This window comes from Convolutriloba macropyga, chromosome 15, assembly GCF_964194025.1.
Source record: "Convolutriloba macropyga chromosome 15, txConMacr16.3, whole genome shotgun sequence".
NCBI classification, from domain to species: domain Eukaryota; kingdom Metazoa; phylum Xenacoelomorpha; order Acoela; family Convolutidae; genus Convolutriloba; species Convolutriloba macropyga.
The window spans coordinates 26,864,522-26,890,661 of NC_134482.1; the positions used below are offsets into that span (position 1 = coordinate 26,864,522).

Genomic DNA, 26,140 nt, shown 5'->3' on the forward strand with positions numbered 1-26,140 from the left:
CTGGGAACTCAGTGAGCGAACCCAGGACCTCTTGCTTAAGTTATTTTGAGTGGTATGTGCTACATTGAGACATTGAGATGGACTGAGATGGACATCCACTGAGATGGACAAAAGAGATGGCAGAATGGAGATGACCACTTTCAAATACTGAGGGCTGTAAACCAGATAAGATTTTTTTTGCAATCTCAGTGATTTGATATAGCAGATTTCGTTGTCTTCGGGTCCTAGGTTCCCCAACCACAAGGGATAAGGAGCTATCTAAGTTTTGTCATTTCAATTGTTTGAAATAAGCTAAATACCGAAAATACTTATATTAGTCCTATTGTTATGAGGTATTTGAGTCCTGTTGTTAGCTTTCCTAAATGAAATAAACAACCGCGCGAAGTAGCTTTTCATGGTTAATTTTTGAACCAAAGATTTCAAAAAAGAATTGTTTAGTAGCAACAGTTCGAAAAATAATAATTAAACAACCACGCGAAGCAGCTTTTCTTGGTTAGTTTTTGTTGAACATTTTCAAAATTGGTTAAAAGCAAGATACGGGTCCGGTGAAACACTTTACAAAGTAAGACAACGAGGATGTCGCCAGCCCACTCGGGCCAACCTGAGTCATCAGCAGCTGCACCCAACCGCCTACAGTGTTCTGCCAGCAGAACCAGCTTGCAGTAGAGTCCCACTACTGCCCTCCAATCGCCAGCCAGCCCACTCAGGCCAACCTGAGCCATCAGCAGCTGCATCAAACAGCCTCCAGTGTTCTGCCAGCAGAACCAGCTTGCAGTAGAGTCCCACTACTGCCCTCCAATCGCCAGCCAGCCCACTCAGGCCAACCTGAGCCATCAGCAGCTGCATCAAACAGCCTCCAGTGTTCTGCCAGCAGAACCAGCTTGCAGTAGAGTCCCACTACTGCCCTCCAACAGCCAGCCAGCCCATTCAGGCCAACCTGAGTCCTCAGCAGCTGCACCAAACAGCCTCCAGTGTTCTGCCAGCAGAACCAGCTTGCAGTGGACTCTCACTACTGCCCTCCATCAGACAGCCAGCCCACTCAGGCCAACCTGAGTCATCAGCAGCTACACCCAACCGCATCCAGTGTTCTGTCAGCAGAACCAGCTTGCAGTAGAGTCCCACTACTGCCCTCCAACAGCCAGCCAGCCCAATCAGGCCAACCTGAGTCATCAGCAGCTGCACCAAACAGCCTCCAGTGTTCTGCCAGCAGAACCAGCTTGAAGTAGACTCTCACAACTGCCCTCCATCAGTCAGCCAGCCCACTCAGGCCAACCTGAGTCAACAGCAGCTGCACCCAACCGCCTCCAGTGTCCTGCCAGCAGAAGTTGCTTGCAGTAGACCCTCACTACTGCCCTCCAACAGCCAGCCAGACCACTCAGGCCAACCTGGGTCATCAGCAGCTGCACCCAACCGCCTCCAGTGTTCTACCAGCAGAACCTGCTTGTAGTAGAGTCCCACTACTGGCCTCCAACTGTCAGCCAGCCCACTCAGGCCAACCTGAGTCATCAGCAGCTGCAATCAACAGCCTCCAGTGTCCTGCCAGCAGAACCAGTTTGCAGTAGACCCTCACTACTGCCCTCCAACAGCCAGCCAGACCACTCAGGCCAACCTGGGTCATCAGCAGCTGCACCCAACCGCCTCCAGTGTTCTACCAGCAGAACCTGCTTGTAGTAGAGTCCCACTACTGGCCTCCAACTGTCAGCCAGCCCACTCAGGCCAACCTGAGTCATCAGTAGCTGCACCCAACAGCCTCCAAATTTCTGCCAGCAGAACCAGCTTTCAGTGCATCTGTCCTTCAGTGACAACCCCCAAGTGACCTACAGAAGTCACCCATTGTCCCCCAGGGACCCCCCAAGAGACCTACAAAAATCACACACTGTCCTCCAGGGACCCCGCAAGTGACCTGAAAAGTCACCCATTGTCCCCCACGGACCCCCCAATTGACCTACAAAAGTCAGCCACTGTCCTCCAGGGACCCCCCAAGTGACCTGAAAAGTCACCCATTGTCCCCCACGGACCCCCCAATTGACCTACAAAAGTCACCCATTGTCCTCCCGGGACCCCCCAAGAGACTCAAGACAGATAACGACCTATCACCCTTCCCAATGCGGACCAGCGGATTCATGGCGTTATCAGATACCGCTTGTGACTAAACGAAATTTCTTGACCTACCAGGCTGATCTCCACACATCTTCCGAACCTAAGACCAGACTTCCGGGTTTGATCTCCAGACAAACTCTAGACTCATGAGCAGTTCTCATAGACCTATGTCCAGACTTCCCAGACTTATGTCCAGAAAATTTCCAGACCTTTGGCCAGAGCTCCCAAACCCATGCTCAAGCAATCTTCAAACTCATGATGAGACCTCCCAGAAAAATTTTTAGACCCACTGGACCTATGACCAGACAACTCTCAGACAAAACTCCTTCCAGACCATTTATAACCCCCAGCCCAGACAATTTGTTGTTTGGTCCCGGACTCGGTTTTGATAATGAATGTGAAAGACGCCCACATTAATAACTAAAAAAACAATATTAAGCAAGCAATACGAATAAAGGTGTAAATTACGCCACTGGCAACTGCGTTGTTGGATCAAAAGCGGCCATTTTCATAAACACCACCATACGTAAACCATCACCTTTTGAAGATAAACAAAGAGGCTTGCTAATATCCGTTGGCACTATCCGTAATGCTCTGATCCCACTTGTCAACATTTGTTGCCTATTGGACTACTGATCGAAGCAGAGATAGAATACCTTCAAAACTTAAAACCAGCTGAAATTTTGTTATTTATTTTTTGAGATTCATAAAATGGAGAGGAGTGCAAACGAAATAGTGGTGATTATCTTGATAAAGTTTCTCAATTTTACCAGGAAGAACACCAGAACAAACGAATTGACAGAAATGAAAATCAATTTAATGCATATTCGTCAAGCAGACAAAAACTATTTTCCTGAAGTAAAAAAATAACTTTACCAAGCAACAAAAATGTGAGATCCAAATATCAGACTGCATCCCATTTTCAAATTAAACCGGAAACATTAACGCTTTTCAATTAAAATATCTTAATTATCAAGGTGGTGCGGTCTCTATTGCAATAACAGTCAGACTTTTTTTTCTTCTAAACATGTAAATTAAATTATATAACCGAAAGGTTAAAGTTTACATGCCTTCAGAATAATCAGGAATTTAACTGTATACACTTAGTTACTCAAATTTTGGTTCAAAGTTTTTCTAAGGGGGTGCTTCTCTACGTTCTTTCCCCAATTACGCAAATTTTCAAATCGCTGCAAACTGATCCCTCATCACAATCGGAGTCTTCCATGCATACGAACTGTCGCTTGATTGCAGCTCTTCGACGTCTGACGCAAATCTTCCTGGGGTTACAAGACTTCCCGGTCTTACAATCTTCATCTGTCATACAACCTGTCTTCCTTGCTGCTTCTATAGAGGTCAGAAAGACAATGGCCAAGCATGTAATTGCAACTGCGAATTTGAACCATTTTCAATTCTTGATTTGAAGAAACGACAACGTCACCGTGTTAATATTAACTTTAGATCCTGAATTTTGATTTAGATGATTATTTTAACATGAAAAAGCAAACTCACACAAAATATAAATAGAGATGAGCCAAACTAGATGAATACGAGTTAAATATTGAGCGGGCTAAGTCTTTTTTTGCAAATGGAAATTAAAAAACGTTGCTCCAAAAAATTTGTTCTCAAATTAAATAACCCACATTGGCGAAAAAAATGAAAAAATGCTGAAAAAAGAAAACGCTAATTTTAAGGTCAGTTTCTGTGAACTAAATCTGTCAAACAAACTAAGAAATCAAAGGAGGCGTTTTTTAAACAGGAAATCAAATAACAAAATCGTTAATCATTTCCTATCAATTATTATAAGAAAACAACCAGCATCAAATTACTTTTTAAAAGGCAGTGATGTGACGAAACTAACAAGTAAACACCAATGCACGTGGTTAAAAGCCAACTAAAGTCAATATTCTGAAAAAAACTCAGCCTGTTCAAGCACTAAGAGTTTTTGCACAGTTAAGTGATCTCTACGATGAGATCACTGTCTGTTTTGACTAAATGCTCAAAGAAAAAACTGATCAGACTTAATTTTATTGACACTAATAGGTAAATAATTAACAAAAACAATTACTAACAATTAAGAAGAACTCAAAATTTGTCTTGGAGAAGTAAAACTTGGAAGTCCAACCGAGGAAAAAACATTTCCATACCAATGTGTTTTGGTTGAATCAACTAAAACATTTTGTCAAAAAGATTAATTTACAACTTGGGAGTTCAACTAATAGTGGGGGATCTATTTCCCAATAATCTCTTAGAGACTTTGAAAAGGTAATTAAAAAAGAACCCACTTAAAAGTCGGTTCTGAAGATTTGCTTTCACAACGTTAAGAAGCCAGTCAAACATTTCAAAATCAGCAAAATTAGTAGGACAGAAGAAAAATTGAAACATAGCAAAACTGAAAAATTACGAAATCAATAAGCTTCACTTACACATCAGGGACTCGCTATTGACTGAAAAAAGAACTGAGATTACTGTTTATTTATTTGTCAGAGCTTATAATTTAATTGCATAATTTCGAAAACAACCAGTGTCACAAAAATCATACGCCAATAAAACTGCATAAATAGCAACAATCATAGATCTTGTTAAATTTTAATAAGACTATGTGAGGCACAAGACTAACTAGCAGAGGAAAAGGCAACGTTTACAAAAATTTAAAGACTGAATGAAGACGCATAGTGTCAAAGTCAAAAAAAAATTGGCGGCAAACGAAATCTGATGTCATCAGTTATCCACCGCTGACGCACGTGCATCATTCTTAGCATATTTTGCCTTAAACTAATGAGGAAAAACACCATTACAGAAATCAAATTCTTTGAGGTTTATCCCAAAAGTCGCTCCAAAAAATGAAACTCTGCATTCAAGTCCAGACCGGTTTTATTTTTAAAATGAACAGTTCGGAAATTAAGTGTCTTTTTATTGCTCCACACACACAAACATAAAACACAAATATACAAAATATTGTCATAATTCAGCTGAATTTAACTAAAAATTAACAATGAATATTGGGAAATGTCAAATGTTAGCAAAACTCCGAACTTTGACAACTCCTCGTAAAAGAAGAAGTCTTTCAATTTTTGCCTTATTTCTATGCACACCTCTAGACGGTTCTTCTTGTCTTACCACTCCTAAGGGCCAAATTTGATATGACAAAAGTTTCGTGAGAGCTATTTGCCCCCCCCCCCCCACAAAAAGTAGCGTAGGAGCAATAAAACAGGCCCAAAGGGACGGGCGTAATTTTTCTAAAGTAAAAGAAAAGATTCTTTAATTTTTCCTGGAGCGTTTTTTTCAGATGTCTTCAAACTATGTCAGAAATGTTTTTTTTTCAATCAACCGTCAAACATTTGGCGGCACAAAAAAGCCCGGTTCATAAATATTGTTCAGAATAAGTTCGAAAATAAGCTTAAGGTGGCAAAAATTTATCAATACAGATCAACTTGAGCTGAAATGCGCTGAAGGATACATTTATCAGTTTTTTTTTAAAAATGAACATTTTCAGTTCACATTAGCCATAGAGGCTTTGATTAAAATCGAAACTTTTTTATCATCCCCCGCCACCCAAGGTACGAATTTTGTTGAATATCCGTATGAAACTTTGGAATTGAACTGTAAATCTGAAAAGCGTTTGATCACACAGTTTACCTTAACGTTTTATAGTTATTTTTTCAATCGAGGAAACCACTCTAATTTTTCAAGTCACTTTTTCTCAGAGCCTATAAGTTATTTGTTTAATTTTGAAAGAAACCAGTGTCACAATAAACAATAAGGCAATAAAACTGCATAAATAGCAACAATCATAGATTTTGTTAAATTTTAATAGGACTATGTGAGGCACAAGACTAACTAGCAGAGGAAAAAGCAACGTTTACAAAAATTTAAAGACTGAATGAAGACGCACAGTGTCAAAGTCAAAAAATAAATAATTGGCGTCAAACGAAATCTAATGTCATCAGCTATCCACCACTGAAACACGTTCATCATTCATTCTTAGCATATTTTGCCTTAAACTAATGAGGAAAAACACCATTACAGAAATCACCATTGCTCCAAAAATCGAAAGTCTGCATTCAAGTCCAGATCTGTCTTTTTAAAAAAATGATCGATTTGGCAATTAATGGTCTTGTGATTGCTCCACAAACACAAATATATATAACACGAATATATGAAATAATATCACAATTGAGCTGAAATTAACTAAAGTTTTTCAAAATGAACAATGAATGTATGGAAAATTCAAATGTTAACAAAACTCCAAACTTTGACGTTCATAGTAAGAGAAGAGGTCTTTCAAAATTTGCCTTAATTCTATGCACACCTCTTGACGGTTCTTGTCTTACGACTCCTAAGGACCAAATTTGATTTAACAAAAAATTTAATGTGAGCAATTTGCCCCCCTCCCCCCCCCCCAATAAAAGTAGGGTAGGAACAATTAAACAGGCCCAAATGAATGGGCGTTATTTTTTTAATGTAAAAGAAAAGTTACTTGAGTTTTTCCTTAAGCGTTTTTTTTTCATTTGTCATCAAAGTCTGTCAGAAAACGGCTTTCTTTCAATCAGCTGTAAAACACTTTGCGGCTCAAAAAAGCCCGGTTAATGAAAATTGTTCAGAATAAATTCGAAAATAAGCTTAAAGAGGCAAAAATTTCTCAGTACAGAACAGCTGCAGCTGAAATGCGCTGAATGATACATTTTTCAGTTTTTCAATTCAAAGAATTTGAATTGTGTTGGGGCGCTGTCTTTTTTACGACTCGAAGAGGAGTATTGGAGAAGTCCTTTTTTTTTAATCAATTTTATTTGAGTGATTTTTGAAGCGGGAAATGAAAGGCGTGAAAAAATTTGGAGTGATTTTGGCGGTGAACAAAAGTGAAGAGTGGAGCGAAAACAGAGTGGTTTTTGTTCATACCGCTGTTTTTGAGAGAGCGAAAAATTGATGTGTGAAAAAAAATTTCTCTAAGCGAGCGAACTTTTTTTGTTCACGTGCGGCTTCTAAAAGCAGTTTTTTGCAGTTTTTGATGGCCATGAGGTTTGATAATGATATTGTAATAGTTTTAGGCTTGTTCTGGTGGGAATTGAAGGTTTCAAGTTGTAAATTTGAGGTTAATGCTATTTTGGAGATTTCCGATCAGTTTTGCTGATTTTTAGACGAAATTTAATGATTTTTTGCCCGTTTTTTTTGTTTTAATGCTTTAAGTGGGATTTGGATAGAAGCTTGTTATTTAAGAAATAATCAGATACCAATTGACTGAAGTTTTCTTGGTGTAACTTATTTTTTTCTAAGGAAAATTGAGAAATTTTAAAACCATTTTTCTTATTTTTTTGGAGTTTTCTTTTTTTAAAATCTTAGACAAGTTTCTTAGCCTATTATGACTTGCACATTGTTTTGCGAGCTTTTCATTGCTCTAATTGCAAAGGAATTTTATTCGGCTTTATGTTTCATTGTACTTAAAAAAGTCAAGTTTAAACAAAACTTAAGTTTTTATAGTTTTTTGTTCAATTTGTGTTTTAATGCCGTTTCTATTCTTCCTTATTTTTTAGGGCATTTGTGGAGGTTCAGGGTTCACAATAGTTGTTCAGTTGTTAAGTCCAAAGGATTGGCAATTTTCTCCTTCGAGTCTTTTCCGGAATTCTTCCGGCTATGTTTTTTTTTAAGATCTGTTCACACATTTTCATGATTTTTGAAGTCAAATTGGGTAGTGATTTTGGTCACGCCGAAACAGGAAGTGGAGCGAAAAAGCGAGTGGATTTGCGGCGTGAAATTTTTTCGCTCCAAATTTAAAGTACAGTGAGAAAACGATGTTTGAACAAAACTTCGCTTTCTCGCTAGTGGTTTTTTGTTCACATGCGGCATTTTGACATCGATTTTCTGTTTTTTTTCTTAATTTTTTATCTGATTTTTTTTTATAAAATGGTTTTCTCAATTCACTCATAGTCCATTCTAGGTCAAGTTTTTCTGTTTAGTCAATGAAAATTCTTTGAATTGTACGTCAGGACTTGTCCTGCTATGTTTTTTAATTGTGAACATTTTAGTTCACATTAGCCATCGAGTATTTGTTTAAAATCGAAACTTTTGGATCATCCCCCCTCCACTCAACATAAGATTTTTGTTGAATATCGAGATGAAACTTTTGAATCGAACTGTTTGTCTGAGAAGTGTTTGAGGCAAGGATATCGTGAATACAAAATCGTGCTTGTATGTTTCTTGATGTGATGATTAATTAAATCAATGCGTATACTTGTGTTTAACTTGGACTCAAACGTTATTTAAAAACACATTAAAGACAGCTTCACCAAAAGCAAATCAAATGAGTTTGAAAAGATTTACGAACAGAAACTGTACGTATAAATCTGTATTTTGTACAGTGTAGTCTTACACGTTTTGTTCGCACAGTTTACACCAACATTCTATAGTTCTTTTTTCAATCAAGAAAACGGCGCTCTCACTTTTCAAGTCACCTATTTGACAATAGTAATTTATTGTTTTTTGGTGCCATTGTTGTGTTGGAAGGATGTTTGAATTAGACGGCAGTGGGATTTTGGTCAAGGACACGTGAGTAAAGTTTTGTCTTTACACAAATATCCAATTATAGATTAGAGGTATATATTGGTTATAAACAAAAAAATAAGGAAAAAAACAAAAGAATGTTTCCCGCTCGTCGCTTTTTTTTCCAGAGAAGGAATTGTAACTGCCAAACTAGCCGACAAAGCTTGCGTTAGAAAACACTAACCTTCTTTGATATAACTTACCTAACTTAACTAATCTTTGATATAAAGTTTTGATTAAAAAGAACGACTAAAAATGACAACGGTGAGATTTGAAACAGCTTTCTGCGAACTTCTTGTGGTTGTCACAATTAGTAACTGCGAACACTCTGATATGTTGACTGATTGAAAAAAAACTCAACGTCAACTAAATATTCTTGTTGTATGTTAGAATCTGAATGGGATCTAAATAACGGGCAGATCAGATTGTATGAAGGCATGAAACTTAGGCGCATTTGCTGTTTTTTTTTGCATGGTGACGTGCCACAACAACACATAAATTGTAATGGGGGAGGGGGGGGGGCAAAAAACTCGGGGGCCGAAACAAAATAGTTTCCATGAATCTTAGCGGTCCGAGGGACTTAATGCCCTGACACGACTGCGCCAGCTCCGATAGGGCTAAGATTTATGTTCAAGCTTATTTAGAAAAACAAAGAGTAAAGTGAATCCAGCCAGTGTTTTAAAACTGGAAAAAGTTTCAATTTCTTTTATGTAGCCTTCGAGTGTTATTTGAAAGGTGCAATTTTTAACAAAACTGCAGTCGTCAATCTGCATACTACTAGAGTATATCTTATCTTTTGAGTGATATCCTAACTTCTAACGCTTTTTTTTCAAAAACAAGGAAAGCAAATATAAGTAGGGCAGCTAAGTAGTTCAGGTGGGCAGAAAACTTAGCAATGCGTCAAAAAATCAGCAGGTGGGTTTATAAGATGTTTTTATAGCATGTGCTGCTCCACTTGCTGCAGCTCAAGATTAATTTGTTAAGTTGGACCTTCAAAATCTAGCGTCTGATTTTTTCTAAGTACTGTAATTACAGAAATCTGTAAAAAAATTACGGACTCCACTCCTTGATATTAAAATAAATTCAACAATTTCCCAAAATACGGTTTCTGCTCATATTCTTTATTTTTTCATTATATATTTTATTGCATTTTTTTGCTCTGTGCAGTGAAAACAAAGTTCTCCAAAAAAGATTAGACAATGTCTTCAAAAAATATGACGCCTATCGGATCTATTCTGTTTCGGGCCCCCCAGTGTTTTTTATGATCCCCCAGTTACAAATTATATGTTGTTATATAGCACGTTACTGTTAAGAAAATAGCACGTGCGCCTGGGGGTCTTAAAAAATTTATGTTCACTAAGCTGGGGGCCGAAACAGAATAGATCCCGCCTATCTTTCAGAATGAATTTTATTGTTTTTATTAGTATTGGTGATCAATAACAAACGCAAATAATTTTGATGCTAAAGAAAAATAAACAAAAGTAGTGACAGGAAATTTTTTTTTTAGAAAAATAGCTCTAAAATTGTATATGACAACATCTATCCTTTAATCTGGGCCAAGAGAAATTTTGTACAAAATTAAAGCAGAAAAATTATCAAAATTCTAAATAATTTGAGCAGATGCCAATATCATTCAATATACCAGTTTATATATTACTATAAAACAGTCACTTTCATGTATTTTTTTTTGTTCAAACATTTGAAAACGTTTTGGGGAAAAGGAGCTTCATACCCATTGCACTTTCGCATGAGCAAGTTGTGGCTGAACTATATCTTTCAAATATTGTTTGAAAAGTCATATTAAAAACTGTTAAACAACTGAATCAATTGTGAGAAAATTTTGCAATTTTTATATAATTTAGGCGTTTCAACCTGCAAATTTTGGAATTGTTTGAGGTGAGGAATAACATTAAAAAATGAGCAGAAAATTGAAAATAAGCATTTTTTAATTTTTTCGTTCTGGAATCATTGATTTTGAAAAATTGTTAATCCTCAACAATAGACAAATTTCGAATTTGGAAACTTAATGAATAAGGTATCTTGAACTAGTTACAAACTCTTTGATACAACAAAGCTCACTCAGACGTTGATATGCGGAAAAAATTCAAAAACTCTTTTGACACTGTTTGTTATACATGATTTTCACAGAATTTTGAAGATATACAGCGACAACTGATTGTAGGGTTTAACTGAAGTTAAATTTAGGGACTGGTTTCATTGATTAGCTCAATCGGTACAAAAATTTGATTCTAATTTAAATTTAAATACGTCTAAAGTAATAATTGAATTATTATTGAATGAAACTTGAAAAGTTTGGCTACCTACCAAATGAAATTCCTGTGCATGTCTGTCCAATGAAATAAAAGCAAATCTGGTGTATCAATATTATTTTTTTGTTTTTTTTTTGGATTAATTGACAAATACATTTCTACCTACAAAATTTATAACATCAATGCTTTCTAAACCATCAGAAAAATCGCAGTATGTCAGTTCTAGTTCGCAATTTACTTCTTAACGTCAAAATTTTGATCTAAACGTTGCACTCAGAATTGATTGAAGAGAAAGAGAGTTTTGTAATAAGATTTGAAGTTCAAATGCTTTTTCTCTGACCGCTGTCTAGACCTTAATATGTGTACGCATTTAGCAATTTCAGATACTCTTGAAAAAAATCTTGTTATTACAGTAATTGGTTCCAGACTTCATCGTTACAAACTTTTACTTTGTCATTTTTTACCCTGTTCATGGTTTAAATGGGCCTTTTGACGATTGGAACGGTACACGTGGATGCGCAAAACCAAACGAGCATGTTGAATTTATTATATGAATATTGACACGTTATTCAGTAGCACAAAGCAGGCTTTTTTAAGAGGTCTCTATGAAATTAATCTAATTGTAGGATTTTTTAGAGGATTTTGCAAGATTTTTTTTCTTCCAAATGTGCAAGCTTTTGACGTGTATAAGGGGTCCCAAAAAGAACTTTGAGTGGCTGGAACAATTTTATAAGACTAGAAATGAAAATTGAAAATATGCCCAACAGCTTGGTGCACTGTGCGCAAATTACCAAAAACACAAAAAATAGTATAGCATCCCGAACTCAAATCTAATTCAAACCATTTTGCAAAACTAAAAACGATTAAAATAGTTGATTATACCGTTATCTATTTTAGATCTCCTAAATATTATAGCAATATCAATCTTAATTTTGTCACCCTGAAGGCTAAATAATGAACCAGAATAAGTTCTAGATATTAATAAAGCACTTTTATACAGTTTTGAAAATGAAGCAAACGTCGTGGTTCTTATTTAATAAATTTAACTCAATTTACGTGGCAATAAATTTGAGTGCCCTCTCCTCAATTCTTCCTGCATTAAATGATGAACAATATGCCAAACAGCATGGTAAATTATGCAAAACTCATAAAACACAAAAATGGTGCAGCATCCCAATTTCAAATACAATTTCAAATCATTTTAATAAACTAAAAACGAGTAAAGAAGTTTGTACGGTTATTTGTTTTCAGTTCTCATAAAAATTGTAGCGATATCAGTCTTAGTTTTTTTCGCCTTGAATACTAAATAATGACGCAGAATTATTTCTAGATATTAAAATTCCATACAACATGTATACAGTTCATTAAATGAAGCAAGTTTTGTGGTTTTTGTTTGATTTCTTTTGCTCAATTTACGGAGCTATCAATTTGAGCAGCTCTCTCATGAATTCTCTCAAATGATGGAATAACCGACAAAACACTATTTTGCAAGTTCTGGCAAGCTTTCCATCCACCTTGTTACAACTGCAAGATATCCTTTCATCTCGCAAATCCTGTAAACTTACAAGATGACTTTTCGGTCTCGATTGGACTTTTAGAGTTTTAGAGTTCAAAAATTGCCATCAAATTAGTATGTTCCTTAGGAGTCTTTAATTATTTTTAATTTTGCAAAAATTTTGGAAAAGCCTACACAAGAAATAAACACAGCGTTGACCTGTTTTCTAAAAAATATAAACAGCGACCGAAAACTGACGGTTTTTGTTTTGATCTTTAACTGGTATGGTGAGCTTCCGGATATCACCATCTGCATTTTTGCATGCAATTTTTAAATAGAAAACGCTCATAAATAAATTATGCACAGCACACGTTTTGAATCTCTTTAATTTTTGGTGGTGGAAAAATATGTAACAACGATACCAGTAAGCACACTCATTTTTTGTTTTTGAAAATAATCTTTGAAACCGCGTTTTTTTTAATCAATTCAAAAAATGGCTAAATTTAGTCCTTTGACGCCAAAGAGTGATGAGAAATAAGCAATTATCAGGTATATGACGCATCTGTGCTTTGGCGGTGAATTCGGTCAGATTTCAATTGAATTCTTTTATAACAGAGTAAATTTGCAGTAGAATACTCAATTCTTATAAATAATTTTTCGAAATTTTCGCGAAACGGTTTCAAATTATTTTGAATACTTTCTCCTGCTTTTGATATCTACTTTCAAAACAAACTACGATTATAAAACAAACTAATGGGTTAATTTTTTAATGTAGCGCTTCAGAAAGGTAAATAACTTACAAATTTCTGTAGTTTTATGACTGGTGGTGCGAATAAACTATTGCTGACAAATACTGTCTGAGTTTCTTTCTGGCTAGAGAAAAACACTACTGCTGCCCAAGCTCATTTTCTGGACCCAAGCCATCCTCTGGTGCGACCAATTTTCCTCTTACTCTCAGACAATTTCACTTATCAGACCATTTCCAGATATTACTTTCATCAGAACCACTTGCGACTATGTGCCGAAATTGTTGTGATCAGAGCATTTGTATGACTAGGTACTAAGAGTCGCTCATCAACTACCGTCGTTTGCGACCCAAAATGACCTGATCAAGGTCGCTGGGGTCTGTATTCTTAGCTTGGGCGGCGTCAGTCAATTTTAACATCATAAAGTTTTGAAAATATTGAAATGTATGAACTCTATTCAACTCTTTTCTGAATCAAAACATGCTTTCTAATTTGTTATTTCTCCTCTATTATTGATGAAGAATTTTTTCATTCTGTTTTCTATTATTCCAGGCCGCGGTCCCCACGACTCCCGCCTCCCCCGAGGGCAAGAGTGAAGCCGCTGACTCCCCCCGCAGTTGTGGAGACGGTACCCATGGTAGCCCCATACTCAGCAGCACCCCTTTTAGTCATGCAACCCCCTCCCCCAGACAACTCCGGACAGGTAAATAATTAATAACATTACTATAATAATTTACACAATTCAATCAATTTGCCATTAACTAAGCTTGACAAGTCACCTACGTCGCGAAACCTTAAATTAGTGTTTGAACCTCATCAAATAACCACCAACCAGAAATTTTTCGTGGCTTCTTTGACCATGGTTTACATAAAAAACCTTTAGTCCCATCGAATAAATGAAGCTTTCCTGGAACAACTATAAACGATAAAAATCAAACAGATCTGGTGACTGACAATTTACAGTAAGATTGTCTTCTAAATTAAAGTTATTTAGTTAGAGCTCAGAGTTAGGGTCACTTTAGTTATTCCCCAGTCAAAAATTCGGTTATTGAAAAATTTATAAATTTTTATAGACTTCTGAAAAGTAATGGATATTTTTTTTTTAATTCTGCCTAAATATTCCGAAAATTTTATGAAATTTACTAATATTTAAAAAAAATTATCAAACGATTTTGAGAATTTTTCTAAAGATAGTTTTCAACTCACGCAAAATGGAATAAACGAGAACGAGACTAAAGACATACCAAATATCTTCTAGTAAATTTAGGGTGATCAATATGATGATTTGTAGTCTACATTTTGATGGTAGCCTGAAGTAACGATATGGCTCACTTTGAAGGGCTCCTTGACCGCGAAAGAAATGTTTACAAATTAATCCAAAATTTAAAAAATGGTTTATAAATTAATCCAAAAGTTTACAAATAATTTATATATTAACTCAAATAACTACAACTGTCTAAATTAATGCCCAAATAGCAAAAAAGGTACAAATATTTATAAAAATGATGCACCCTTTTTCGAAAAGTATATAAAGTAGTTTATAAATTTTGATAAATTATCCATAATTTTTCAGCTGGGGATCCTTCATCCGAGGTTTGTGTTGAATTTTGCGGCTAAACCGATTTGTGGCCATCAATTGTTTATGACGGCCTTCTTGTCCATTGAATAATAAAGAATTTTTGTTTGAAAAGTCAAATTGCGCATCTTTTATTAACAAGAAAAAAGGATCAGTTTTTGCAGCAGACAATATTTTGAATTACCATGTCCTTCAAAAAACAAAAAAAATTGTTCAAACTACTTATATAATTCATAATTCTTGTGTGGTTCTCATAACGTAAATCGGTTCGGGGTCATATTAAGCAATAAGAGTTTTGTTGGTGATGCACTTCTGTCCTACACTGTTGCTTTGGACTCGTCATCAAGAAGTGTTGGGTTTCTTTCACTTGTTCTTAAAATTCTGCTATCAACAATCTGATAAGAGAACTTTTTTATTTGTGACAATATAAGTTTGGTGTAGAGAGCCAGTTTGTAATCTAATGGGAGCCTAATTGGTGGGAGATTATTGCTGAGTTTTAATCAGTAGAGGAACCATACTCCGCACGGTGAAATGATAATCCGCACGGAGGTTTTGATTGACAGTTCAATTGTTTTTCCGAGGATATAATTAAACTCGTTTTATTAGCCGATATTTAAATTGCTGATAGTGTACATGGCTGATATTTTAGTCGTGCATGAGTTAGATCTTACGAATATCTGGTAGCGTATTTCTCAAAGAGTGTGGCACCGTTCAGTATAGTATTAATCTATAATAAACTTGGTTCTTATGAAATACAGATTATAATTATCTCCAAATTTAACTTTTATCCTCAGCTTACAATTTTATCTAATTATAAAACAATAATCTGCAAATTAAATTTTTGTTTTGCGTTTTTGAAGTTAATCGTCACATCAAGAAGGAACACAAAAGTGCATTGTTTTATTTTAGATTCGTTTAGATAACAATTCTGTAGATATGCAGAGGTCCGTATCCCAGTGGATCGAAACTTGATACACCTTGATGAGACATACATGTTCTCGACATCTCTTGCAAAATTTGAAACATTTTGCCAAGATCTTCAAATATTATCAATTTGTGGTAAATCTTAATAGGATCTTGGTAAAATCATATCAAGATAAACCATGAAAATTCTTTGACACCTCTTGACCGAATATTAACCTTTTATTGATTCCAACTGCTAATTGATTTATCTTGACGGAAGAAAAGAAAACAAAATTCCCTATGAACTCAAAGTACAAAATGAACGTAAAGCGAATCAGCGGCAATTTGTAGTCTTCAAACCTTGAAGTTTTTCTTTATTAAAAATTTAGCTAAAAATAGGCCAATTTTTTCTGAAAATACTGCGATAAATGATAACTGTTTTAGTCGGCCTCATATCATTTTGTTTCAAATTATAACATCTTTTGATTGTCCACTGATAAAATCTCCAATAACAGGCCTCAACTCTTCCTCTGTTCTGTAAACGGACGCAGATTGGTAACAAAAGAGACGTCTGAATGTTAGGACGCTTTCTGTCAAAAGCTTTATTAGGTTGAACCTCAAAACAACTATAATTCTGCACTAAAGTTAGATTTGTTTACTTGATTTAAGTATTTTTAATCGGTCTTTTTTCCCTCTCCACTAAACCAAACATTTGTAACTAATTCCTTTGTCAATGTTTTGAGGTTCTTTTTGATGCCTATAGTCAATAAAAACAATAAAACATAATTCTCTGTTCTCGAAAAACAAAGTGAGTGTAAAATGGATCTGTCTTTGTTGTGATGTTGATTTATGTAATTAATTTTATATGGTTTTTATTGGCCTTCAGAGCATGCATCCCATTAGAACCTTCCATATACCGGAGAATGTTGGCTCAATTTGCTGGGAAACTAGCGGGAGCTAAATTTTCGAACAATAATTTAAAATTCGGCTAAATTTCTGAGATTTAATAATAAATCTTGATGTTTGTACTTAACCATTTATATTTGTGCTAAACTTGTTTAAAGGTTTTTAGTTCTTGGTATTTGTTGCCATGTCATGTTTAATTTTCCTGGGTTGTCTTGTCAAGGTTTGCTTTCTCGATACCTATGAAGAGATCTTGTAAATTTGTTCAATGCTTGATATTTTCATAGTAAGTACCATGACAAGATCTTTTCAATATTTTCCATGTTTTAGTATGTTTCTTATCAAGGTTTATCAAATTTGGGTTTGACTAATTGAGATGCCAGTAAACTATAAAGCTGATGACAGCATAGTTCTCATCAAATTGTGTATCTTATAGCAAATTTTGGTGTGATCGTTTCTAAAAACTTGACTCCATGACTCCAGAGTATGTTTGTGAATTTTCAGTTTATGAATTTGTTCCAATTTTGCACTTTTTTTATTTGTAATTTTGCGAGTATCATTTTTTTTCTATTGTTTCAAAAATTATATGGGATTAATTCCTCTGGGAATGTTTTGTATGGGACTCTTTTGCCCAGACACGTTGACAGCCCCCCCCCCCGGGAATGTCTTTTTCTCTAATAATGGGTTTTAGAGCCCAATATAAGGGGACTAGCTATTGTATTTATCGTTAAAAAGTTATCTTAGATGGTCCTATTCTACCAACGCAGAAAAAAGCAACTCCTAGGAAGCAAATGCAATTGTTGAATTAGTTAATTGTTTTGTTTGGTTTTTCTGTCTTTCCTTAGATCCGGAGGATGGACGAGATAAAAGACAGACTCATACATCAAGAAAAGACAACCCAGTCTTTGATAGACAAGGCGTACAGGATCAAAGAAGACATCATAGAGAGTATGAGAGTATTGACATGTTTTTAAAAATATAAAGAGTTACCGGAAACTGGCGGTTTTTGTTTTGATCTTTATTTGGTATGGTAAGCTTCCGGATACCACCATGTGCATTTTTGCGTGCAATTTTCAAATAGAAAACGCTCATAAATAATTTATGCACAGCACACGTTTTGAATCTCTTTAATTTCTGGTGGCGGAAAAATATGTAACAACGATACCAGTAGCACACTCATTTTTTTGTTTTGGAAAAAATCTTTGAAACCGCGGTCTTTGAAAAAATCTTTGGTTTCAAATTATTTTGAATACTTCCTCCTGTATTTGATATCTATTTTCAAATCAAACTACGTTTATAAAACAAACTGATGGGTTAATTTTTTACTGTAGCGCTTCAGAAAGGTAAATAACTTACAAATTTATGTAGTTTTATGACTGGTGGTGCGAACAAACTATTGCTTACAAATACTGTGAGTTTCTTTCTGGCTTGAAAAAAACACTACTGCTGCCCAAGCTCAGTTTCTGGACCCAAGCCAACCTCTGGTGCGACCAATTTTCCTCTTACTCTGAGACCATTTCCAGACATTACCTTCATCAGAACCACCTGCAACTATGTGCCTAAATTTATCAAACGATATTGAATTTTTTTTCTAAAGATTGTTTTCAACTCACGCAAAATGGAATAAACGAGAACGAGACTAAAAACGGGAGACATACCAAATATCTTCTAGTACATCTAGAGTGATCAATATGATGATTTGTAGTCTACATTTTGATGGTAGCCTGGAGTAACGATATGGCTCGAAAGAAATGACCGCGAAAGAACTGTTTGCAAATAAATCCCAAATTTAAAAAATGGTTTATAAACTAATCCAAAAGTTTACAAATAATTTATAAATTAATTCAAAAATATAAAACTGTCTAAATTAATGCCCAAATCGCAAAAAAGGTATAAATATTTATAAAAATGATGCACTATTTTTCGAAAAGTATATAAAATAGTTTATAAATTTTGATAAATTATCCATAATTTTTCAGCTTGAGATCCTTCATCCGAGGTTTTTGTTGAATTTTGCGGCTAAACCGATTTGTGGCCATCAATTGTTTATGACGGCCTTCTTGTCCATTGAATGAGAAATAAAGTATTTTTGCTTGAAAAGGCAAATTGCGCATCTTTTATTAACAAGAAAAAAGGATCAGTTTTTGCAGCAGACAATATTTTGAATTACCATGTCCTTCAAAAAACAAAAAAAATTGTTCAAACTACTTATATAATTCATAATTCTTGTGTGGTTCTCATAACGTAAATCGGTTCGGGGTCATATTAAGCAATAAGAGTTTTGTTGGTGATGCACTTCTGTCCTACACTGTTGCTTTGGACTCGTCATCAAGAAGTGTTGGGTTTCTTTCACTTGTTCTTAAAATTCTGCTATCAACAATCTGATAAGAGAACTTTTTTATTTGTGACAATATAAGTTTGGTGTAGAGAGCCAGTTTGTAATCTAATGGGAGCCTAATTGCTGGGAGATTATTGCTGAGTTTTAATCAGTAGAGGAACAATACTCCGCACGGTGAAATGATAATCAGCACGGAGGTTTTGATTGACAGTTCAATTGTTTTTCCGAGGATATAATTAAACTCGTTTTATTAGCCGATATTTAAATTGCTGATAGTGTACATGGCTGATATTTTAGTCGTGCATGAGTTAGATCTTACGAATATCTGGTAGCGTATTTCTCAAAGAGTGTGGCACCGTTCAGTATAGTATTAATCTATAATAAACTTGGTTCTTATGAAATACAGATTATAATTATCTCCAAATTTAAATTTTATCCTCAGCTTACAATTTTATCTAATTATAAAACAATAATCTGCAAATTAAATTTTTGTTTTGCGTTTTTGAAGTTAATCGTCACATCAAGAAGGAACACAAAAGTGCATTGTTTTATTTTAGATTCGTTTAGATAACAATTCTGTAGATATGCAGAGGTCCGTATCCCAGTGGATCGAAACTTGATACACCTTGATGAGACATACATGTTCTCGACATCTCTTGCAAAATTTGAAACATTTTGCCAAGATCTTCAAATATTATCAATTTGTGGTAAATCTTAATAGGATCTTGGTAAAATCATATCAAGATAAACCATGAAAATTCTTTGACACCTCTTGACCGAATATTAACCTTTTATTGATTCCAACTGCTAATTGATTTATCTTGACGGAAGAAAAGAAAACAAAATTCCCTATGAACTCAAAGTACAAAATGAACGTAAAGCGAATCAGCGGCAATTTGTAGTCTTCAAACCTTGAAGTTTTTCTTTATTAAAAGTTTAGCTAAAAATAGGCCAATTGTTTCTGAAAATACTGCGATAAATGATAACTGTTTTAGTCGGCCTCATATCATTTTGTTTCAAATTATAACATCTTTTGATCGTCCACTGATAAAATCTCCAATAACAGGCCTCAACTCTTCCTCTGTTCTGTAAACGGACGCAGATTGGTAACAAAAGGGACGTCTGAATGTTAGGACGCTTTCTGTCTAAAGCTTTATTAGGTTGAACCTCAAAACAACTATACTTCTGCACTAAAGTTGGAGTTGTTTACTTGATTTAAGTATTTTTAGTCGGTCTTTTTTCCCTCTCCACTAAACCAAACATTTGTAACTAATTCTTATGTCAATGTTTTGAGGTTCTTTTGGATGCATATAGTCAATAAAAACAATAAAACATAATTCTCTGTTCTCGAAAAACAAAGTGAGGGTAAAATGGATCTGTCTTTGTTGTGATGTTGATTTATGTATTTAATTTTATATGGTTTTTACTGGCCTTCAGAGCATGCATCCAATTAGAACCTTCTATATACCGGAGAATGTTGGCTCAATTTGCTGGGAAACTAGCGGGAGCTAAATTTTCAAACAATAATTTAAAATTCGGCTAAATTTCTGAGATTTAATAATAAATCTTGATGTTTCGTACTTAACCATTTATATTTGTACTAAACTTGTTTAAAGGTTTTTAGTTCTTAGTATTTGTTGCCATGTCATGTTTAATTTTCCTGGGTTGTCTTGTCAAGGTTTGCTTTCTCGATACCTATGAAGAGATCTTGTAAATTTGTTCAATGCTTGATATTTTCATAGTAAGTACCATGACAAGATCTTTTCAATATTTTCCATGTTTTAGTATGTTTCTTATCAAGGTTTATCAAATTTGGGTTTGGTTAATTGAGATGCCAGTAAATTATAAAGCTGATGACAGCATAGTTCTCATCAAATTGTGTATCTTATAGCAAATTTTGGTGTGATCGTTTCTAAAAACTTGACTCCATGACTCCAGAGTATGTTTGTGAATTGTCAGTTTATGAATTTGTTCCAATTTTGCAACTTTTTTATTTGTAATTTTGCGAGTATCATTTTTTTTTCTATTGTTTCAAAAATTATATGGGATTAATTCCTCTGGGAATGTTTTGTATGGGACTCTTTTGCCCAGACACATTGACAGCCCCCCCCCCCCCCCGGAATGTCTTTTTCTCTAATAATGGGTTTTAAAGCCCAATATAAGGGGACTAGCTATTGTATTTATCGTTAAAAAGTTATCTTAGATGGACCTATTCTACCAACGCAGAAAAAGCAACTCCTGGGAAGCAAATGCAATTGTTGAATTAGTTAATTGTTTTGTTTGGTTTTTCTGTCTTTCCTTAGATCCGGAGGATGGACGAGATAGAAGACAGACTCATACATCAAGAAAAGACAACCCAGTCTTTGATAGACAAGGCATACAGGATCAAAGAGGACATCATAGAGAGTATGAACCTATCACATGGCAGCTGGCAGAATGAGAAAGAAGCCAGGGCACTTCTAACTGACCATATAAGGAATATCACTGTCATCGTAAAACGCCTTTCCAGGGAAATTGAGGTACGCATATTCTTCGGTGTGTTCGAGGAATAGGGTGTAAAACTTCAGCTTCGAAATTTTCAATGTCAATTTTCAGCGATAAATTCAAAAGTGAACGTTTCAAAAACAGCTGTTGTCTGACAGCTCGTTATTCCAAGCGTCCTGTTTTGAACATAATTTAATCATTAGACAGTACTGACTACAACTTGCATACCAAAAAAATGGATTATTAATCAGTAAGTATAGTCCACCTTTCCCATGTATTAGTTAGGATAAATTGAAGTGAAAAGTGTGTGATATATTGGTAAAACTTTTGGTACCAAGGTCGGTAAAAATTTTAACGAAAGTAGAGCAGATGAACGTTATTTGCAAGACTATTTTTCAGCAGATAACAGTTATTGGCCGAAAATATTGCTAAGATCTTATCAGATAAACCCCCACCCCCCCCCCCCCCCCCCGTAGAGGCTTGTGATGATTAGTTTTCTCGTTTCTCGAACAGCTGTTCTGTATTTAATATTGCTGTTGCATTTGAAACAATCAAGATCTCTACAGGTTTTGGAAGACCAGTTGCGAGCCAGAGATGGTCTGGTACAAGGAGCGGAAGGTGCAGTGAAAAATCTGGAATTACGTCAGGTGACCTCAGTTGCAGATTTGCAATCCAGAGTGGGGAGGTGTGATGCCGGAATTGCCAGAACCAGTGCAGACATGCGGACTGCATTTGAGAGCATTCGGAATCTTAATGGTCAACATCAAGGACAAGTGAGAAAAACAATGAAGTTAATTTTAGTTTAAATAGGCATGGATCCTTATTAATAGCAGCGTCAGCAATTCCAGCTATTATTGCGCTCCTAATTTTTTGTATCGTCTAACAGATTTTTGTTTTGTCTTACCCTGACCTCTTGAAATTGAATTTTTCAATGACTTCAGTGACTTCTAATACTTTGCAATTAAAATTTGTATTCGTGACGTAATTTCTGCTTTTAGGTCAATTGCGTGACTTACTTTTCTGCTTTTAGGTCAATTGCGTGACTTAGGTCATTTGCGTGACTCACTCAAAAAATGACTTTTGAACTCACTTATGGAATTTTAAGTTTTATGAACATTTAACAATTGAAGGTCAATAGTGTGCATCTAAGTAGTGCCAAAATTATATACCCTAATTTCCAATTTTTATATAAAAGATTAAATTCAAATTAAAGTTGAATGAAAATGAGCGAAACTCAGTGAACTTTAATACTTTTCCGCGAAACAATGCAAACATTATTTGCAATGCTATCTAATTGGTTGATCCAAAATTGTTGAAAAATAGAGTCTCGAGTTTTAATATCGAATATTAGTTTTGAAAAAACTCCATCAGTGTTTTTTTCTTTGCAGAGCAAATGTGTCTCATAAACATGACAGTGCGAATTTAACCCAAAAAGTCTAGTGGTCTATTAGAAAACTGGTGGTCGATCTGTCAATCTTATTTCTTTAGTTGTTTCAATTTATGGTAGGCCACAAGCGTCTATCGCGGCTATTTTCCGGCAGTCTGCCGGTTATGTTTTTTACACTTTTTCTACTCCTAACCACGTTATTTCTGGGGCACATCATCGACCCGCGAACATAAATTTACGAATAAGCAATTTCAGTAAAAAAAACCAGAGTAAAAACTAATAGGAAAGATTACGTCTCAGTATTACACCAAAGCTTTAAAATATTTGCATAATCTGGTTCTTTACTACCTTATTTGAAGATTTTATATAACCTGTCCGATCTGAGTTATGTGTTTGTGTCAAACTACTAACAAGTCCCTAGATTCTGAAAAACGATTTTTATATAAAAAATTAAATTCAAATTAAAGCTGAATAAAAATGAGTGAAACTCAGTGAACTTTAATACTTTTCCGCGAAACAATGCAAACATTATTTGCAATGCTATCTAACTGGTTGATCCAAAATTGTTGAAAAATTTTTGCTCCTAATTTTTTTTCAAACCCAGTTTAATCGATTCTAACCGGAATCAAAAATATAATATCATTTTCAAGAGTTAGACCTATACGATTTTATTGAGCCATTGCTATCTAGATTTCTCCTCAGAAAATAAAATTTTTGTCCGATGTTGTCAACAGAACTCTTATGTTAACAATTGAACAACTGCTGTTTATCGGAAAGCAGATTTTTCTCGGAAACCTATTAGTTATAGAATTTTGAAAACTATATTTTAAAATACAAGAAAATCTGAAATCAAACTCACCTCAAATTACTTTTTTTCATTCATTCGTGCAGCTTTTAGACCAAGTGTTGCGAATGAAGTCAGTTTTCACTCTTATTAGATAGAATTTTTTGTTGATACGAGTGAATAGTTTTTAGTCACAGATGTCTTTACTCACTATCAAAATGACTTCTCAATTTTCTCTCAAATAAAAATTAGATTATTTGAAATCAAAAGAGGGCATCTCAATCTAATTAAAATTTATCTAAGGAAAGAGTTGCAGTTCGTATCTCAATATCTTTTAAGGCGCTACAAGTATTATAAAAACGATTTATCTTTGTTTTTTTGTGTGTGTCTCTGTTTTCATTGGTGTTCTGAGGCTAAAGGACAACGAAGCTATCGCTGTTATTTTCTGGCAAAATGTTAGCTAATCGTTAAAAAATGAACAGATAATTGAAAAAAATTTTCAAAATTTTTTTAGTCTTCAAGGAGAAATTTAGTTGTTTTAGTGACTTATCTTTTCCCTTTAAAAATTTGGTTATTTAGTAGGCTGGAACATTTCGTTTGCGAAGCGCAGTGGGTGCCAATCCTCCTTGTTTTTCTTGAATTGCCGTTGAGTTTCTCAATTAAAATTATCGATGTGTAAACGCATTTTGGACAAATGTGCTCAAACTAAATTAATCGAGGCATTGATCACCTAATAAATTTGCTTTGCTCAACAACTTGCTCAATTTACTTTGCTCAAAAACCACAAAAACTATTAAAGAATTAATAAAAAATATTTCTACTGCCATTTCTGATGCAAATCGCGGTGACATTTTTCCGTAATCACTACGTTTGACGCAAATTCTTAATTTAATAAATATACACGGCATTTCTTTATCAGCTTTGAATAGTGGTACCTCAACTAAGAAGTGATTACATAATAATCTGAAACTAAAGCTAGGGCTCATCAACAATTCAAATATCAGTAACTGCATTTACAGATGGATTCCCTCAACGGAAAACTGTCCAACCTGGAGAACAAGTTGAACCAACTGGGAATGAACTTCGATGCCACATCCACAGATCACAACTCAAAGATCCGTGCAGTTGAGGGGGACTCCGGAACTGCAATCGCCAGACTGGACAGTAAATATGCAGGACTTGTTGAAGACCTGAGGAGTTCAATTCTGGCTACTCGGAACTGGAGCGAGACGGAGAGAGGGAAGCTTGAGAATCAGTTCTTGGCTTATATGGAGTCACACAAGCAGTATTATGAGAATAGACTAATCAAAATTGAGAGGTGATTTACAATTTGATAGTAACTCAACTTTAGTCAGAAAAGCTGAATTGGCAACACTAATTGATATTTATTTTATGAGGAAGGAGAAGTTAAAAAAACCCATTTCTTTATTTATACCTTTTCATCACAAGAATTACAAAGAGTCTTTGATACGTATGGCATATTGAGCAGTAGTTAAGATTCGTAATAGGTGGCTCCATTTATAATACTCGTCCAAGAGTCTAGAAATTATATTCAATGCAAATGCTGAAGCTTAATTTGTTCACACAATAAGTGTTATCGTGATCGTAAGACAAAGCAGGTTCCTATTCAGCTCTATGTAACTATTTCATGAGAATATATCTGACTAATTATTTGCCTAGAAGTAGCCGCAAAATATTCCACGAATGGTCCAATTTTAAATTAAATTAAACTATTTGACATTTCACAAACTTTTTTTTAATTGGTGTTAAATGTTTTTACAGATATATGGAGGAGAGATTGGCTGCCCTGGAGAAAAGGATAGACTCTTTGGAGGCATTCAGGGAAAATGTTGTTCACTCAACCGAAAGGGACGAAGATAGACAAAGTTAGTTCATTACAGTAAACTCTGACATGAAACAGAAATATCAATTTCAGTGAAATTCCTCTATTAGCAGGTAAATTGAAACTTATATCCTCGGTGTTAAAGTTTGCTTGTCAAGACTGATCCAATTTTACAAAAAAGGTTTCCAATATTGTAAATCAAAAATTAGAGGTTGCATGTTTCTGGTAAGTTATAGTTTCTTCGTTGCTTTTTTTGGCTATGTTCATTTCTCTAAATACAAACGCTTTATATTCGAATTTTCAGTAATTTATTTCAAAATCAAAATAAGGAAAATGAAGTCTTTTCCATGATGTAGAAAAATGCAATAAAGAACTGTTCATTAAGAGTTCCGACTTCTGAAACAAAATAATGATTAGCAGCCTAGTCAATCGCGAGCGAACCCATGTTGAGGAACTCCTTATTTTGGTCTGGCCTCTGATTAGGCAATGTTTGCTCTCACATTGAGTTACGACCAAAAATATGAATTGGGGAAGGCTTGATTGAAAAAAATTCAGGAGTAACAGTCTGATCTGAGGAGTAACAATCTCCTTAAACCTAGAACTTCCAATAATTTTTGTTGCATCTTTTATTTGGCGTTCAGGAAGCCTTAAGTTGTAAAATGTAAGCAACTCTAGTTGATGGTTTTCAATTTGAGCGTGAAGAAAAATGGGACCTAAACTGAACCTAAATTTGGAACCTGAAATGACCTCTATCAAACAGAATTGTATATAATTTAC

The 26,140-nt window shown here is 35.0% G+C and overlaps 2 protein-coding genes across 2 annotated transcripts in view; one reads left to right on the forward strand and one right to left on the reverse strand.

The window, feature by feature from the left end:
- The window catches only part of LOC142354601 (ubiquitin carboxyl-terminal hydrolase MINDY-3-like), a 245,816-nt gene that overhangs the window by 92,633 nt on the left and 127,043 nt on the right, over positions 1-26,140 (reverse strand). The gene's annotated exons all lie outside the window — the stretch shown is intronic.
- On the forward strand, positions 8,421-25,411 carry LOC142354134 (protein FAM81A-like). The gene is made up of 6 exons (XM_075406402.1): positions 8,421-8,640; positions 13,698-13,848; positions 21,169-21,384; positions 21,916-22,122; positions 24,540-24,838; positions 25,303-25,411. The coding sequence occupies exons 1-6, from the start codon at positions 8,600-8,602 to the stop codon at positions 25,409-25,411; spliced, it is 1,023 nt and encodes a 340-aa protein (XP_075262517.1). The 5' UTR covers positions 8,421-8,599.